This window comes from Lemur catta, chromosome 7, assembly GCF_020740605.2.
Source record: "Lemur catta isolate mLemCat1 chromosome 7, mLemCat1.pri, whole genome shotgun sequence".
Taxonomy (NCBI): Eukaryota; Metazoa; Chordata; class Mammalia; order Primates; family Lemuridae; genus Lemur; species Lemur catta.
In genome coordinates, this window is record NC_059134.1 from 100,169,052 (window position 1) to 100,186,230 (window position 17,179).

The following is a 17,179-nucleotide window of genomic DNA, read 5'->3' on the forward strand; positions in this document are numbered from 1 at the left end:
TTACAGGCGTGAGCCACCGCGCCCAGCCAGGTCTATGGGTTTAAGTGCTCGCAGCTCACTGAAGCTTAAGTGAGGATTTCCTTGCAGTGAGTAGAATTTCCCCTCTGTCCCTTCTCACAAGTTTGAAAACCTCACAGCTTGTATAATGTAACCATTTGGGGTCTGCTTTTAACTGGGACTAGTGTAACTCCTTCACGCGAGAAACTGAAAAGAGCCAAGAAAAAAAAAATACAGAACCCCTGGTTTAGAAATGTCTCGGCCAGGCACGGTGGCTCACGCCTGTAATCCTAGCACTCTGGGAGGCTGAGGCGGGTGGATCATTTGTGCTCAGGAGTTCGAGACCAACCTGAGCAAGAGCGAGATTCCGTCTCTACTAAAAATAGAAAGAAATTAGCAAGACAACTGAAAATATATATAGAAAAAATTAGCCGGATGTGGTGGCACATGCCTGTATCTAGGTGAGACTAGGGACTGGACCACTTGGCCTCATGAATTTCTTTCCAACAATAGGGTTAAAGCAACTGATGAAGCCATAGCATCACCATGGACTTCTTTGTCCAGCTTTGCCATTGACCTGCTTGGTCACCTTGGGCCAGCCCTTCCCTTTTCTTGACTTCATTTTCCTCATTTTACAGTGAAGGAGTTGGACACAGTAATTCCTAATTCCAAACTACAACCCAGGAGGAGGCATTTGGGAATTAGGCCCAGGCCTATCAGTGACATCATAGAGGGAAGAGTTCCGTGGTCAGGCCTTCCTAGAAGCCCAGTGTTGCAGTTTGTGTTGAGCTTATCTTAGGAGAGAAGGGAAATCCAGGAGGGACCTGTTGGGCCCAGGTCTTGAGCTCTCTTTGTTCCAGGGTTCCCGGCACAGTCATGGATCAAACCTCAATGTCTGAAAAGGCTCAAAATGAGGCAGACACCAATAACTTGGACATGTTCTCTCAGCCTCACTCATCATCCTCACACCACAGGCCAGGCCACAGTGGAGCTCACCGCCTCCATGAGTCCCCTGACTACAGGGTGGCCCATCACCACAGTGAGTCCCACCATCATGGCACACTCCACCATCGTGATGGATCTCACCACTCTCGTGAGTTCCAAGACCTCCAAGACAAACCCTCCTCCTACCATTCCTCCCAATCTCACCACCACGGTGAGGCCCTCCATCATGGCAGAGCCCACAGCCCCACAGCCCTTGGTCCAGCTGCCTCTCATGGCATTGTCTCTTCCCATGATGCCTTTGGGGAGGACTACTTCAATGATGGGCACCACCATAGTAGCAGGATGCATCAAAGTGGGGCCCACCATGTTGGATCCCACCACGGTGAGTCCTCCCTCCATGTTGGTTCCCAACACACTGAGTACTCCCACCATGTTGGATCCCATCACAGTGGGTCTCATCACCATGGCAGACACCACCATTATGGCAGGTCTCACCACCGTGGCAGGCCCCACTATTATGGTGGGCCCAAACCACTTGATGAGAATTTGTACCAGTACTCCTGTGGTGGATCCTCCCACCACGATGGGTCCTACCACCACAGCAAGACTTCCCACCATGCTGGGCTCCACCGTGGCGAGCGTTCCCGCCACAAAGTCCACCACCGTGAAGACCACCACCGCAACAGAGAGCACCACCATGGCTTGCATCGTTATGATGACTCTCACAGTAATCACCAATACAGGGAGTACCCTCAGGTCACTTCCCAACTCTCTATCCCAGGCAAGACCCACAGCCTGGTTCTGAACTCCCTCAGCTCTGCCATTTCTTTTAAGACACCCCACCCACCTGGTGAGGCACAAGCTAGAGGCATGGCCTCCAGCATAACTCAGGCCCTCTCAAGAATTTACTCGCTTGGCTCCCAGCTCTCCAGCAAAGTTCCTCCTAAGGATCCCTCCTCCAAGGATTCAGTAAGCTGGGACACAGAAAATGAACAATTTCAGAAGCGCAAAAGTGAGTCTTTCCCAGGCCCCACACCCCAACTCCCACACCTTGGCCCAGATTCCAAACCTGCCCCAGCCCCCACGCTGACCTTCCACAGATCATGAGGCTTGACCCTCACCTGCATATGTAGTTCACTGGCTATTCACTCTCCTGACTGTTCATCATCCCATCTTTTATTCCTTGAATTATACACCTCTTCAGGCCACGAGATGTTTGTGATTCAGTCACTGCTTTGTTCATTCACACATTCACTTCTCATACACTGACTCTTGATGAATATGGGTACATAGCCTGTCAGGGCTCTGGCAGCACAAGGAAAAATCCAACACTGTTGCTGCCCTCAAAGAGCTCCAAGACTAGGGATGGCCACTTAACCAATCACAAACCATCCAGTGATAGGGTCCTGTCCTCCTCCACCTGAGAACATTCACCACTGTCCACATTTCTCCCACTAAACTGGGAGCTGCATGAGGACAGAGCCTAGGAGCTAGTGCCTGAATGAGACCTTACTGGAGGGCAGGGAGAGACCTTGCCTGTTAACTCACAATCCCCCAAACTTGGTTCCCAGTAGTTCAGTAAACATGGCAACAATCTCACGAACACGCAGAGAGGGTGAGTGTCTTATTGAATGCAGACAGGAAAGGCAGCTGGAAGAGGGAATGTTTCAGCAGGATCTTAAAGGGAGAGGGTGAGTTTACAAAGAGGATAGGGTGTTGAGAAGGGGGATTTTCCATGTGTAAGTTGCCATGTGAGCAAAGAAAGGCATGGAGGTGAGGAGCAGGAGCTCTCAGGATCCACTCAAGCCAACTCCAGCTCCCAAACAGGCTGGCACCTCCCATGGAAGGTGTTGGGCCTGTGGCCCCAATACCAACACAGGCTAGCATAGAGGCACTTAGTGGATGGCAGGCAAGCAAGCAGGAATGATGATGAACTCTGACCCTGTCTGGGAGGGTGCTTGGGCCCCCCATGTCCCCATCTGAACAGACTTGACTTTCTGGCCCTCTTACAGCCGGCGGCCGGTCCCAGAGGGCCCACAGGAGGATGCACACTTGGAGCCGTTGGCTGTGGGAAAAATTAAGCTACTGCATTGAGGAATTCCGGAAAATGATCTGGAACCTGACCCACTCCCTGGTCTTTGAAGTCTTCATCTTCTTTGTCATCTGCCTCAACACTGTCATGCTTGTGGTCCAGACCTTCGCCGAAGTGGAGATCCGGGGTGGTAAGAGCCAGGGAGCTCCGTTGACATGGAGAAGCCCACTGATGTTGTTCCAGGACCTCCTGTGGGCCTGATCAAGTGACCAGCCATTTATATAACTTAGCTCGCTTGATCTTCGCCCAGTGTTAGAGATGAGGCTCAGAAAGATACTGCTGAGGTCAGCAGGCCAGAGATTCCAACATTGACTGAACTAGCGGCTTGCTGTTTGCGGCAACAGCCGACAGGGGGCGCGTCACTCTGAAGATGCTGCTTTAGGCGGGAAGGGTGAGGGGAAGCCAGGATTTGCGGGAAGGGCAGGAGACCCCCAGGAGAAGGCCCCGGGCAGGGGGGTGAGAGTGGAACACCTGGGAAGGCCAGCCCCTAAAACGCCATGGGGCAGGGTGAAGGAGAGGACCCGCCACAGCTCACTGTTTCAGGCTCAATTCTAAGCACTGCGTTAAATGCATTTAATGCTCACCACAGCTCTTATCAAGTGGAGTTTTATTATCCCCATTGTAAAGACAAGAAAATTGAGGCACAGAGTGGTTAAGTCACACAGCCATTTAGGGCAGAGCCAGGGAGAGCCAAGGTATTTGGGCTTGTGTGAGGTCCCAGTGGTGAGGAGAAGCGAAAGGGTGCTGGAGGTGGTCCTGAGTGAGCCCCTGGTATCCCCACAGAGTGGTACTTCACGGCCTTGGATTCCATTTTCTTCTGTATCTACGTACTGGAAGCTCTGCTCAAGATCATCGCCCTGGGCTTCTTGTATTTTCGTGATACGTGGAACAATCTGGGTGGGTGGGGATGGGGCCGGGTGCGGTGCATGTGCGTGGGTGCTTGTATGTTTGGCGGGAGCCACTGAACTGTCTGGGGGAGGCTGAAGATGAAAGGGGGCAGGGACAGGGGTGTTGGCATCAGGAGGGCTGTGGGGCGGGCCAGGGGCCCACAAGAGCCTGCCACACTCAGGCACCTGTGTCCCCTCAGACTTCTTCATCATGATCATCGCTGTGCTGGACTTCATGCTCATGCAGCTTGATTCCTTCTCCATCTACCAGCTAAGCCTCTTCCGGGTCCTCAAGGTCTTCAAGAGCCTTCGGGCCCTTAGGGCCATCCGGGTCCTGCGGAAGCTGAGGTCAGAACAGCCATGGCTGCCCGCCCTGGTATGGGGCCTCCGATGGAAGGGGGACAGAGGCCTAGGCCCCCCAGGGATCCACTGTGACCACCCCAGGGATGGAGGTCAGGAGGTTGCAGACCCAAGCCTGCTTCTGATAAGCCTCCCGCACTCCAGTGGGATCAATCTCTTCATTTTCCGGAGAGGGGCCAGGACTCACCCAAGTCACCCACAAATCAGGGGCCTCCTGCCTTCAGTGCCAGCTCTGGCTGCTGGGCACAGATCGTCACCCTCACTGACTTGGCCCCCCTCTCCACTTCTGCCCACAGCGTCCTGACCAGCCTCCATGAAGTGACAGAGACCCTGGCTCGGTCCTTGCCGTCCATCACAGCCATCCTCATCCTCATGTTTACCTGCCTCTGTATCCTGTGCTGGGGGGCTAGGGGCATGAGGCTGGGGGCTGTAGTGGAAGGGGTGGGGGGAGCAGGGACTGGGGGGGCGGGGCCCTGGGGTAGGGATAGGACCTAGGAGCCTGGTTTGGCCCTGAACAGCCAGTCCTCTTCTCCGTGGTACTCCGGGCACTGTTCCGCAAATCTGACCCCAAGCGCTTCCAGAGCATCTTCACCACCATCTTCACCCTCTTTACCATGCTCACCCTGGACGACTGGTCCCTCATCTACATAGACAGCCGGGCCCAGGGTGGGGCAGGCCCCTGGCTGCGGGGAGGGCAGGGAACTGCTTGGGTGGGCAGACCCTGAAGACTCAGCCACCCCATCTGCTGGCAGGGGTGTGATGTGGCCGGGCGAGCACAGCCGAATGGACCCCCTCTCTCCCACTCTCCCCCAGGCGCCTGGTACATCATTCCCATTCTCATGATTTACATCATCATCCAATACTTCATCTTCCTCAAGTGAGGACCCACCCCTGCTCTGCTTCCCAGCTTCCCTCCCCTTCCCCCACCTCTCCCGGGCACCTCCACCCCAGCCCTCTCCCCTTGGCCAAACCACACAGAACCCAGGGAAGGTGCAGGGCCTCTCCTATGGCCTCCTCCTTGAGAGCATCCCTCTGTGCCCTCCCCAGCCTGGTGATTGCTGTCCTGGTGGATAACTTCCAGATGGCACTGCTCAAAGGCCTAGGGAAAGTGAAGCAGGAGGTACCAAGCAGGGTTGGGCAGATGGACCAGATCAGGAAACACGAGAGGGAGGCTCAGGGTGCTACAGGGACAGGCGGGCATGGGACTCTGGCAGGACCGTGGCTCTTCTTCCCAGAGGGCCACCCAAGTCCAGGAGAAGCTGCTGGAGGACTTGCTGACAGAGCTCAAACAAGCAGGTACTCACCTTGCCCGCCCCGGCCCTGCCTGCAGGCTGGGCCCATCTCCCCAGGCCTTCAGCCTCCTTCCACAGTCAGGCACAGAATGCCTGGCTCAGTTCAGAGTTTTAGAATCTGAGCCTCAGGAGGACTTTCAGAGTTTAGGGCTCTAGGACAATCTGCCCAATGCTGATTAAACTGATGGTCAATTCTTGAAAGACCCACTTGGGAAAAGACTAATTGGCCAACTTATAATTCACTAAACCCCCATTTCTGTTAATAACTTATAAAGTTCATAGCAATTGGCCTTCCATGGGATGGTTTCAACTGCCGTTGTGGGTTTTGTCAAGGTTATACACCCTTGCCTGGAGTCACTCAACATGGATTGAAAGTCTACAAAAATGAAGTTTTCTGTACATGTTTGTTTTCACACCCCTGATTTTCTGGGTGAATTGATTTTGAGCCAGTTGGTTTGCTTCCTGCTTAAGGATTCTCAGAACTTCAGAATCTGAGCTCCAGATCCCACTCTTAGGATCATCAACACCAGAGAACTAAAGGTCCTGTGAGATCACCTGGTCCCTCACCTGCACTCTCCATCAGCAACAGACACTCAGTGCAAAATAACTTAATGAAAAAGAGAAATTAGGCCAGGCACGGTGGCTCACGCCTGTAATCCTAGCACTCTGGGAGTTCGAGACCAGCCTCAGCAAGAGCGAGACTCCGTCTCTACTAAAAATAGAAAGAAATTATCTGGCCAACTAAAATATATATATGTAGAAAAAATTAGCCGGGCATGGTGGCGCATGCCTATAGTCCCAGCTACTCGGGAGGTTGAGGCAGTAGGATCACTTAAGCCCAGGAGTTTGAGGTTGCTGTGAGCTAGGCTGACACCGTGGCACTCACTCTAGCCTGGGGAACAGAGTGAGACTCTGTCTCAAAAAAAAAAAAAAAGAGAAATTAATTGGCTCAAATTACTTAGCAAGTTGAGGGTACATGGGCTTTCAGGAATGGCTGGATCCAGGACTCAAATCATGATCAGAATTTGGTCTCCTTTAAATCTCTGTGCTCTGCAGCCCTCTGTGTGGTTTTATTCTAAGGGCAGCTCTTCCCTTGTGGTGGCAAATGGTCGCCTGCAACACTAGTACTGAATGCTCACAGTTTAGCCATCCCTAGCCCTCCTAGCAGAAAAAGAACTCCTCTTCTCCTAGCAGTCCCAACGAAGTCCCAGAAATGACCCCCCTTGTGCATAATTCTGAACCAGTCACTGCAGCCAAAAGGATAGGCTGTTCTGATTGGCCAGGCTTAAGTCACATGTCCTTGGAGTGGGGTGAGAGGTGGGACCAACCCCAGCTAGACAGCGTGGTTTGAAAAGGGATGGAAGTGGTCCTTCAGGAAAATTGGGACACTTTTACCAGAAGAAGAAGGAATGGTTAATAGATGAGCAAACAAACAAAACTGCCACACACGTCCTGCCTGGAGAAGCAGCCTCTTTGGAGGCATCCCGGGCAGAAGCTCCTTTGGCCTCTGTCTCCATGACATATGGGGTCTCTCCCACCCCGTCTCCGAATCCAGGCAATTTCTTGACCTCCCCCTTCTCTACACCCAGAGTCTGAAGGGGAGCTGAGTGAAGGCACCATGCAGAAGCAGCTCCTGAAGAAAAAGTTTGGGGCCATGACCGAGAAGTGAGAGACACCGGCAGAGGGGAGGCCTTGGGTCTGAGGGAGAGGGCTGGGAGCCTGGCCACGGGCTGGGAGGGAAGGGACTTTGCCCGCCCCTCTGATACACTAAGCCTGTGTATTGGCCTGGGGGAGGGACGTGGAGACCATGAGTGGCTCCTGCACACCCAGAGGTTCCTGTACCGCCCACCAGCAGGGATTCCGCGCATGCCGTTACTCAAGAAACATCCTCGACCTCTGTCAGGGGCAGCCCTGTGAGGGCTCCAGGGACCCAAAGAGGACGCAGACTCAGTCCCTGCCCATGAGGGCCCCACCGCTAAAGGCCTGTGCTGGGCCCCAGAGGATCGGTGGACTTCAGCCACGTGGAGGGATGATGAGGCGGGTGGGGGGAACAGCGTGGGTAAAGGCCTGGGGGCCAGGTGGGCGACCTCCATTCCTGTCCACTTGAGCAACCAGTTGGGCCAGGACAGCTGGGGACTCACGGCTGGGGACTCCTGCTCATGACTGGGGTCCTTAGTACAGGCCCCCGCTTCCTGGCTCTCAGGCCTGGCCCCCCAGAAATCCTTCACTCTGAGAGCTGGGCCCTGCCCTACCCTGTCCAAACTGGTTCCCATCCAGCTCCCAGGGCAGGCCTGACTGCTGGCATCCTCTGGGCTCTCCTCGCACGCAAAGCGAGCCCAGGCGCTGTGGCCCGGCATTCAGGGCCCTCGGGTCAGGGCTGAGCTAACCTCCCTCGCATTGGTGCAGGCGCAGCCACTCCTGGCACATGTCTGCTTCACCCACACCGTTTCCTAAGCACAGCTCACACTTCTCTACCTCTAGGCCTTTGCCTATGCTGTTCTCTCTGCCTGGAATGTTCTCTGGCTGCCGATGCCAGGCTCAGGTGACCAAGAGTTGGGAGAGCCAAGGTCCAATCCTGGCTGCTTCACCTCCTGGGTCACTCTCCTGTCTGTCCTCCTTGTTGCAGCTCCTTGGCCACCATGCTGGTCTGGGCCCTTGGCACCTCTGGGTTTGCTGGCCTCCAAACCTCCCCACTGGTCCACCTCCACCGGGAGGGGTCTTTGTTAAGTGCCATTTTGCCTTCTCCCTCCTCCCCCGAGTTTAAGCTCCTGTCCCCCTTAGGGTAAGGTCCAGGCTCCTTGCTTGGACCCTTCCCAGGTGTCTCCACCTGCAGTTCATCCACTTCCTGAAACAGCCTTCCCAGAAGCTGCCCCGGCCCCCCAGTTATGCTCCTCCTGAACCCACACCTTGGAGCACCAGGGACCCTGCCCAAGCCTGGCAAATCCTCATGTGTCTTTCAAACTCAGCTTCCTCCGGAAGCCTTTCTAGACCCCAGCACTGGTGAAGTTTCCCTCCTCCAGGCCCCTCCACACCCACGTTTGCACCAACCACAGTGTGTCTGGGGTTGTCCGGCTCTGGGGCAGGACTGTTTCTTGTTCATCTCTATGTCCTCAGAGCACGTTGCAGTGTTGGTTGTTTTCCATGTTCTTTGATGGATGGATTGATGAGGTGCGGGAGGCAAATGGGTGAATGGGTGGTGGAGTGCTTGGGTGTATGACTGAGCACACAGCACGGTGGGGTGGAGACACAGGGAAGGGAGGGGGTGGAGGGAGAAGTGAGTAGACAGGTGGGGGTGGAAAGAGTGGGTGAATGTATAGGGAGATAGGTGGATGGCGGGTGGGTGCGTGGAGAGGTGTGGGCAGGTGACGAATGGGCAGGTGGAGGCATAGGTGGTTGAGAGGATAAATGGTGAATAGCCAGAAGCCCCCATGGCACAGGCAGACATGGGGCTTTTCTGTCTGTGGAAAAGGAGACATAGGGGAATAGAGGTCTAGGGTGATGTAAGTTTCGGGGGGAGTGGAGAGACGGCCAGAAGAGCCATCCGGGTGGCTCTGGGGGCCCGGACGGCCCAGCAGGCAGGGGGCCCAGCGCTTGCCTCCCCTCCCACAGGCAGCAGGAGCTCCTGTTCCACTACCTGCAGCTGGTGGCGGGTGTGGAGAATCAGCAGCAGAAATTCCGTTCCCAGGCATTCATCATTGATGAGATTGTCGACGTCACCTTTGAGGTAGACCAAGCAGGACAGTGGGAGGGGCAAGGGGAGCCTTGGGGTCTTGTGCCCAGAAGTGGCCCCAAGTAACAGTCACATGGATATTGGGGAGGGCAGAGGCCAGCACCAGCTCCTTCACTAACCCTCCATGCCTCCCCGACCCCTGCAGGCTGGAGAAGAGGACTTCAGGAGATGACCCCCAAAGGACACCAGATATAGACTTCAGTCTCTGGCAAGCTGCCCACCTTGGTGGGTTGGGACGAGTCCCCAAATCTGCTGGAATAATTTTCTGGGCCCTGCAGAGCTGGGTTCTCAACAGAGTTTTAAAACCCCAGATGGCCCTGTGTCCTCACTGGCTTGGTCAAGACACAGAGTAAGGGAACCTGTGCACGTGCGTATCCACACGCAAGCGTGTGTGCTAGTGCTGCCTGGGAGAGGGGCCGTTCTCAGATCCCCTCCAGCCGCACCAGGGCCCAGCATCCTAGCTCAGCCCAGCAGTGCATTAGCAGAAACCAGAGGGGTGATGCAGAAAGTGGGCTGGGCCCAGGTGCCAGCTGTGCCAGGAGGGGATGCAGTGGGCAGTGACCCTGCTTTGGGGAGGAAGGCCTACCTGGCCCAGGAGTCAGGAGAAAAAGAACAAGTTGGAACAGCCCAGGGTTGTCTGGGTCTGGGGGACCAGTGGTCTCCAGGAATGGGGGCTCAGAGCCCAGGAACACCAGCCTGCCAGGACCCTTAACATCCAGTATAAGAGTGCCAACCCGATGGGGATATCATAAACCCAGAGGTCAGAGGTCATTGCCATACCCAGCCCAGCCCGGGATCAGACTCCAGAGCCCTTGTGAGGGGAAGTAGGGTGGAGGCTGCTCTAGTCCTTCTGGCCCCAGGTTGGGGGCCCGGCAGGGATGTGGAGTGGATGGCCCTGATGCTGGAGATGGAAGCAGGGGATGAGGTTTATGACTGCTCCCCACGCTGCCTGGTCCTGGGCTGAGATGAGTTCCCCTACTTACAATCTGGGCCTGGGCTGGATGTCCACAGCCCCAGTCCCCACGGCTGAGGGTGGCAGGGGTGGGCACTGGCCTGTGCTGGGTGCTGGAGACCTAACACTGAGTCAAGTTCAAGCCCAGTCCTGGCCCAGGGGGTTCTCCAGCCAAGGAGGGATTTTCCACCATCTACAACAGCTGTCTCAGGTCTAGCAGAGGCGAGTCCAGGGTGCAGGGCAGGCTGGAGGGAGTCAGGAATGGGTGCTGAGGGGTGGGGGATAGTTCTGCCAACCACCCCCATCTCTGAGCTGGACCAGAGCCTCCAGAGCCTCAGGACAGAAGCAGCACCTCCCTCCCTTGCCTGGCTGAAGGCACTGGATGGCCCAGGGCCCAGGAATAGACCATGCAGATGAAAGGTCATCTGGGATTTGGGCACAGATTCCAGGGGGAGAGGCCACCTGGCAGGCATCTCTGGGCCTTTCCTCCCCCTACCTCACACATTCATTCAACAAACATTTCCTGCCACCTATCCTGTGCCAGTCCCATGCTGGGCCTCCTACTTGCTGGCACATGGGAGCCCTTCCAAGCAGCAGGCCCCCCACATACCCTGGGCTGGATGAGCTGTCACATCTGACAGACTTGAGCAGAAGCAGGGCTGGATGTTGTCCCCTGTGTCCCTGACTCCTGTCAAATGCAACCCCTCCACTTTTCAGACTCCCCGGTGGGATTCAGCATCTATTTCCTTCCTCCCCATGCCGACCCTCAAATGGCCTCTGAGGGCAGAGGGCAGGGTCTGGGAGCCGGGCTGCTGCTCACAAGTGGGTGTGAGGCCCTGTCACAAAGGAAGGGCTGCCTGCCTGGGCCTGATGGTGCAACACCTCGTGCCCCCAAGGCCGTTGGCCCAGGTTTGGGTGTGTGCTTGTGTGTCTGAGGAACACCTCTGCATGTGACATGCGGGTCTTTGGCTTGTGTGTCTGGGGCCTGTGTGTACCTCTCCAGGTTATTTCTCTGGGGTGTGCTGCTTCCGTGCATTTCTGCTTGGGCTTTGGAGTTGTAGGCTATGTTTGTGTTTTGGGGGGGGTGTATGGTGTCTGGCAGCATCTCAGCGTGTGTTGTGTTTCTGTGTGTATATATCTGGTGTGTTGTGTTTTGGGTGTGGAGGTGTGTATATAATGAGTATGAATTGCAGCCACAAATTCAAGTGTGCAAAAAAGGTTGCAATTGCTTTCTTTAAATGACATTGAATTGAATATATTCCCTCATCCCTTTTGTGGGCAGTAGATTTGAGCTTTGTCCCTCTGGGCTCCCTGTCCTGCCCCTTCCAGGGGACTTTGCAGAGGCAAGGCTTTGGAGTCCCTCTGGTGTGTGGCTCACAGTGTGGACTTGAGAGGCACTGTCCCAGCCCTCATGGTCTCTTGGCCTGCAGGGGCTCTGCCATCATTGGGCCACATGCAAGCATAGCAATCACAGGCTGGGAGCTCAGCCTCCTGGGGCCTGCCTGGCTGAAGCCACCACGTGCCACCCCTGAGCTCCTCCAGGGTGCTGAGAGGGCACAGAGCACAGGCTCCTCCTCAAGGAACTCACGGATACCCTACCAGCCCTGTTCTAGTCTTGGGGCACCATCCCTCTTCTGCGACTTTGCCTCTAAGACTTACCTCTAAGACCACTGGGAGTCTCTGGCTGTGTCTGGGGGCTCTGGAGATTTGTCCCTCTCTACCTTCAATGCTGGGGTATTCGGGGGACTCCAGATTTGGGAGCTGAACCCTGCACCCTCAGCACTATCTAGGCTGGGACAGCACAAGCTCAGCTGGGGATGGTGTGGGTGGCCCATCAGCACAGGGTGGGGTGTCACGAGGAAGGGGGAAGCACTCAGAAGAAACCAACAAAAGAAGCAGTGCTGGCAATTTATTGCGACAGATGTCCATGGACCTGAAATGCCCTCCACCGAGGCCGCCCGCCCCCTGCCCCACTCCTGCTGGGGACTATTACATCTGCACGCAGTTGTGCTTTAGCAGCTGGGAGGAGTTCTGCCAGGGAACTAATAGGATCTCAAAGTCACAGCGAAGCTTCTGTGGAGAGATACGGGGGAGAAGGAAGGTGAGCCCACCCCTGGCCCACTCACTGCCAATAGCCAGCCCTCTGCCTGCCAGTGCCACTCTGGGGCGAGAGAGGGGCAGTCACTGGCCCAAAGGGCATCAAGTTAGATAGCTGGGGCTAGATCCCAGATCTCTGTAGCCAACTCCCCCACTCCCCAGGGAAGCCACAGCTTCCCTGCTACTCCCCATCCTGGCCTGGAGGCTGTCAGGTCCAGCCAGACCAGTTCAGGCTGGATGACCTGAGGGTCTGAGGCCCTGCAGAGGGCTGGGGCCAGGGGTGCTCGGCTGTTACCTCCTGCTGCGTTCCTGCGGCCAGGGGGCAGGTGGTGAGGTCGATGTGGTCTCCAGCAATCCTGTTCTTCTGGCAGGCTGTGCTCTCCATGTCTACCGTCAGGTAGTACTTGACGCCAGCCACCAGCTGCAGACGGAGGGTGGGGGCAGGTCAGGGTTGCCTGGAGACAACCCTTGGTCCTGACCTCTCACCTCCCTCCACATTGTCCCATGCTCCCAGGACACATTCAGCACTCTGGCCTGGGGTTTGGCCCTGGGGTGAGGATCCCCAGGAGAGGACTAAACTGTGCCGGAGGCTGAGACCCACTTGCACACAGCTTCCCGAAGCCTGGGCAGACTTGTCATCGGAGCTGCCCACTGTCCCCAAGTGCCTCCCCTCCCCCCCAATGCACCCTGTCAGGGCAGGGACTATGGGAGGCAAGTGAGGTGAGTTGTGCAACACAGGAGTGAGTCTTGTGTTCCTTTGAAATGTAGATATTTTGTCCACTATGGATTTTTGGAATTAATTTGGTTTTTTGAGTTGCGGGTTTTTTTTGTTTTGTTTTGTTTTAGACAGGGTCTTGCTCTGTTGCCAGGGCTGGAGTGCAGTGGCATCATCATAGCTCACTACAACCTCAAACTCCCAGGCTCAAGTGATCCTCCTGCCTGAGCCATCCCAGTAGCTGGGACTACAGGTGGGGACCACCACACCCGGCTGATTTTTCTATTTTTTGTAGAGATGGGGGTCTCACTATGTTGCGCAGGCTGATCTCTAACTCCTGGCCTCGAGCAATACTCCGGCTTCCGCCTCCTAAAGTGCTGGGATTACAGGCGTGAGTTACCAGGCCCGGTCCATTAATTCGGTTTTTTAATACAGGGTGTCCCAAAAGTCACCCTACATAGGAAAATGGGAAATTATAGCTCCTGTTGTATTGGGAAATCGTAGCTACAATTGGCCATTTTCCCTATGTATGATGACTTTGGGGGCACCCCGTATTGTAGGAAAATGTTATTTTGACTGTTTGTGTGGCACCCCCTTCACCTTGCACCCCGGCAGCGCCCCTGGCCTCCCACCCCTGCCCTGGTTCTGCCCTGGCTGTGCCCCTGCCCCGCTTACCTGCCGCTCCGCCTTAACGATGTGCGTGTCACGAAAGTAGTAGAGGCTGTTGCTGCCCATGTTGTAGCTGGCCACGGCCGCCTGTGTCGCCTTCTGCACCTGCGGGTCGCTGGGCGACAGGTCCTGGCGTTCTCCCAGCCAGTGCCCCTGCGGCCGGGTCCAGGCGTCGCAGGACAGCGCCAGGAGGCAGATCGCGAGCAGGGCCAGGCCCATCGACAGCTGGAGGTTCGGACGCGCCATGGTCGTCAGTGCCCAGCCCGGGGCCCGCGCCGCTTTTACCGGCTCGGCGGCCCTGTCGGCCCCGCCTCACGCCCGCCGTGCGCCCCCGCGGCCCGGAGCTGGGGCGGGGCCTGGAGGCCACCGAGCGCCCGGCCAGCCCGCGCCGCCCGCGCTTTCCCTGCGCCCCAGCTCCTGCGAGGCTCGGGGAGATCCCTCGCGAGGCTGAGGGGGCAGCACACAGGCCCCTGTGTACCCCGAGGCTCCCTTGCCATCCAGGACACACCCAGTCCGGGAAGGAGAGGATGGGGACAGTCCCCAGCAACAAGTGCCACTATAGGGACAGTTCACAGCAGCGCTGTCCAGCATGAACCACAAACAGCAGCTATTATCCAGCTCTTACTATCGCCACATTTCCTAGTCGTGTGACCTTGGAGAAGTTATTTAACCTCTCACTGCCTCAGTTTTCTCTTCTGTAAAAAGCGTGTTGTGCGGGATCCATGAACTGATACAGGAAAAGTGCTCAGAAGAGGCCTGGTGCTATATGGACAGCAGGTAAGTAGGAGACATTACTGCACTGAGCCCGCACTGTCCGACTCCCACAGCCAGCGTGAAGTAGCAATGACTAATGTCCCTGCTTTACAGAGGGGGAAACAGCACAGAAGGGAGAAGTGGTTTGCCCATGGACACCAGCTGGTAAATAGTAAATGGTGACACTGGCTTTTGAGCCCTGGCAGTCTAAGTCAACTCTGTGCTCTTAAACCAGACTGAACCCAAAGGATAAGAACATGTTAGAAGGAGGGGGCTGTCACACCAGCTCTGCCATTTTACTGACTGGGTGACTTTAACTAAGTCCCTCGACCTTCCAGAGCCTCAGCATTCTCATCTGAAAAACAGTGACAATTCTTATCTCCTAAGGTCCTCCTGACATTGATGGCTCAAGACTGGGTTACCTGTAGATACAATGAGTATGTGCTGGAGGTACCAGCAAAATAGGGGGCCCATAAGGTTTTTGAAACAATCCAATGATTAATATATAAACAGCAGCACTGACGCAGTCAGCATGGGAAAAGTTTGGATTTTGTTGGAATTCCTTATCTGTGTATCAGAGTGCAGCATGGCTCACACTTTTATCCACATGCAGCTGGGGGACAGGTGTGGTGCGTATTATCCTTGGGGCACTAAGATCTTGTCAGTGCTTAAAGCCTCCAACTTAACTGGGGCTTGGAAGAGGTACTAGTTATAGTACCTGACAAACAATTGGTGCTTAGTAAGTGGTAGTGACGTTGTGATGAATAGTGTAAGTAGGCATCAAGCATATCACATGTACCTCTCCAATGCTGGGCCTCTCAGAATCCAGGGCCACGAAAGGAAGTGATTTCTCACATAGAGACCTGGGCCAGTGCTGGTCACTGCCCAGTCCAGCTGCTGGTCTGCTACCCCACCCCCCTCAGCCCAGCTGTGAAAAACAAGCCCTGCCACCTCCCTGGCATTCCAAGGAACAGTCACAGGCTTCTTAGGGCTCAGGTGTCTGCCTTAAAGGGACAGACTCCAGTTTGTGGGAAAGGCCCAGCAGGGGTCCTGAACTGAGGGATCCTGTAGAGGAAGAGGCCCAGCATGACACAGGGGCGATGTGGGAGAGGCAGTCCCAAGGGGCTCCCCCAGGTCTGCTCTCCTGTCACTTGGAGCTTAGCCATGGCCACACATATCTCCAACAGCTCCCTGGAAAACTAGCCAAGGCCCAGTCCCTGACTCACCAAGAGCCAATGGTGCCCAGCTGACTGGCACTGTCCCTACCTGTCACTGCTTCATGCTGATGCCAAAGGGTCTCTTGCACCATAACCTAAAAGTTTCCAAGGACTTTTCACCCACTGGCTAACTCTCACAAGCACCCTGGGGTAGTAAGCATTATCTTCATTTTGAAGATCAAAAATGTTAATCAGAGAGGTCAGGACACTTGTCTAAGGTCACATGGCTAGAAGTGGTGCAGGTTAGAATAGAGAGACGGGGAAGAGAAATTAACAATTACTAGGCTCTGTTCCAGAACTTGTGCCAGGGCCTTGACATAGGTTCTCTCACTCTCATAACAGTTCTGCAGAAGCAGTGATTCCTTCTTTCTGCAAGGAGGAAATGGCTCAGTAACAGGGCCTGCTGTGGCATCCATATGCCAGTGACATCCTGGTGTGTGAGTCCCGGGTTACTCTACAGGGATATGAGGTCTGCTGTGCCAGGGTGGAAGGGCAGGGGGGTTCCCTGGGGGGTGGGGCATCCCTGGGAGGACTTTCCCAGAGCCTGGACTCTATCCTGTTTGGACCACTCTGGCTTCCAGAAGGAGGCTTGGGCCAAGCACGAGCTTGAGGTTGGCCACAGTTTTGCTGTGGCCCAGACATCCCAACCCAGGTTGCCCACAGCACCCCTCTCTTGCCCCTGGCCTGATGGGTCTTCATGACCAGGGTAGGGCCCTGGGATCAGGTCCTCCTCGGCCTTTTTGCTGCCCCGAAAACCTCATTCTTTGAACCTTCAGCTGAGAAGAGGATATTTCCTCCTCTGGGGCTCTGCTCCCCTTTCCCTGTCACACCACATCCTAGAAAGGAGACCTTATGGCAAGATCTGTGATCCAACAGTGACTAAAGTTCCCCTCTGTGGAGGAGCTCTCCTAAGTGCCAGGGGCTTTGCGTTGATGAGCTGGTTGAATCTTCACAACCTGCCCTGGCTGACAGAAGAGGAGACTGCAGCTCAGGGTGGTGAAGCAACTTGCTCCATATCACACAGGGAGGAAAGGCCCAGAACCAAGCCTAGCTAGCTCTTCAAGGCTGCCATCAGTCAAGGCTGGGAGTGACAGTAGAGAGCCGCAATCCCTGAAGAGAAGGGGGCAACTTGGAAGGGGACTGACCATCATGAGCACCTTCCCAGAGCCTTCCACACCATCTGGGCTGCCCCTGGGCTGGGTAGAGAAGATGTCTTGGGCTTGTGTTGGTCCAGGTCACCTCCCCCCTACTTCTTTTCCAGAAGCAGCAGGATCCCTTCAGGGACCCAGAGTGCATGGGTTGGGTCCACCCCAAGCTCTCAGCTGGCTCTGAGCACTCATAACTAGACTGGCTGAGGGGGGCAGGCTCTGACTGGGTAGGACAGATGGTGGAGTGGGTGGTGGGGTTGGGGGACACTAGGTCAATATTTGCTGACTTCCAGGCCCACTCATGCCCCAGGCTAGTGGGTGGCCA

The 17,179-nt window shown here is 55.6% G+C and overlaps 2 protein-coding genes across 2 annotated transcripts; one reads left to right on the forward strand and one right to left on the reverse strand.

Moving 5' to 3' along the window:
• Positions 1-873: 873 nt before the first annotated feature.
• CATSPER1 (cation channel sperm associated 1) lies at positions 874-9,613 on the forward strand. Its single transcript, XM_045557067.1, has 12 exons — positions 874-1,954; positions 2,955-3,164; positions 3,818-3,931; positions 4,122-4,269; positions 4,578-4,669; positions 4,804-4,947; positions 5,095-5,158; positions 5,329-5,401; positions 5,517-5,577; positions 7,163-7,238; positions 9,183-9,297; positions 9,449-9,613. Exons 1-12 carry the CDS (start codon positions 874-876, stop codon positions 9,473-9,475), a joined length of 2,205 nt encoding a protein of 734 aa, XP_045413023.1. The 3' UTR covers positions 9,476-9,613.
• A 2,536-nt stretch (positions 9,614-12,149) lies between these two features.
• CST6 (cystatin E/M) lies at positions 12,150-14,058 on the reverse strand. Its single transcript, XM_045555981.1, has 3 exons — positions 13,743-14,058; positions 12,648-12,773; positions 12,150-12,328 (listed from the first exon to the last, which is right to left on the reverse strand). Exons 1-3 carry the CDS (start codon positions 13,980-13,982, stop codon positions 12,245-12,247), a joined length of 450 nt encoding a protein of 149 aa, XP_045411937.1. The 5' UTR covers positions 13,983-14,058; the 3' UTR covers positions 12,150-12,244.
• Between the last annotated feature and the right edge of the window lie 3,121 nt (positions 14,059-17,179).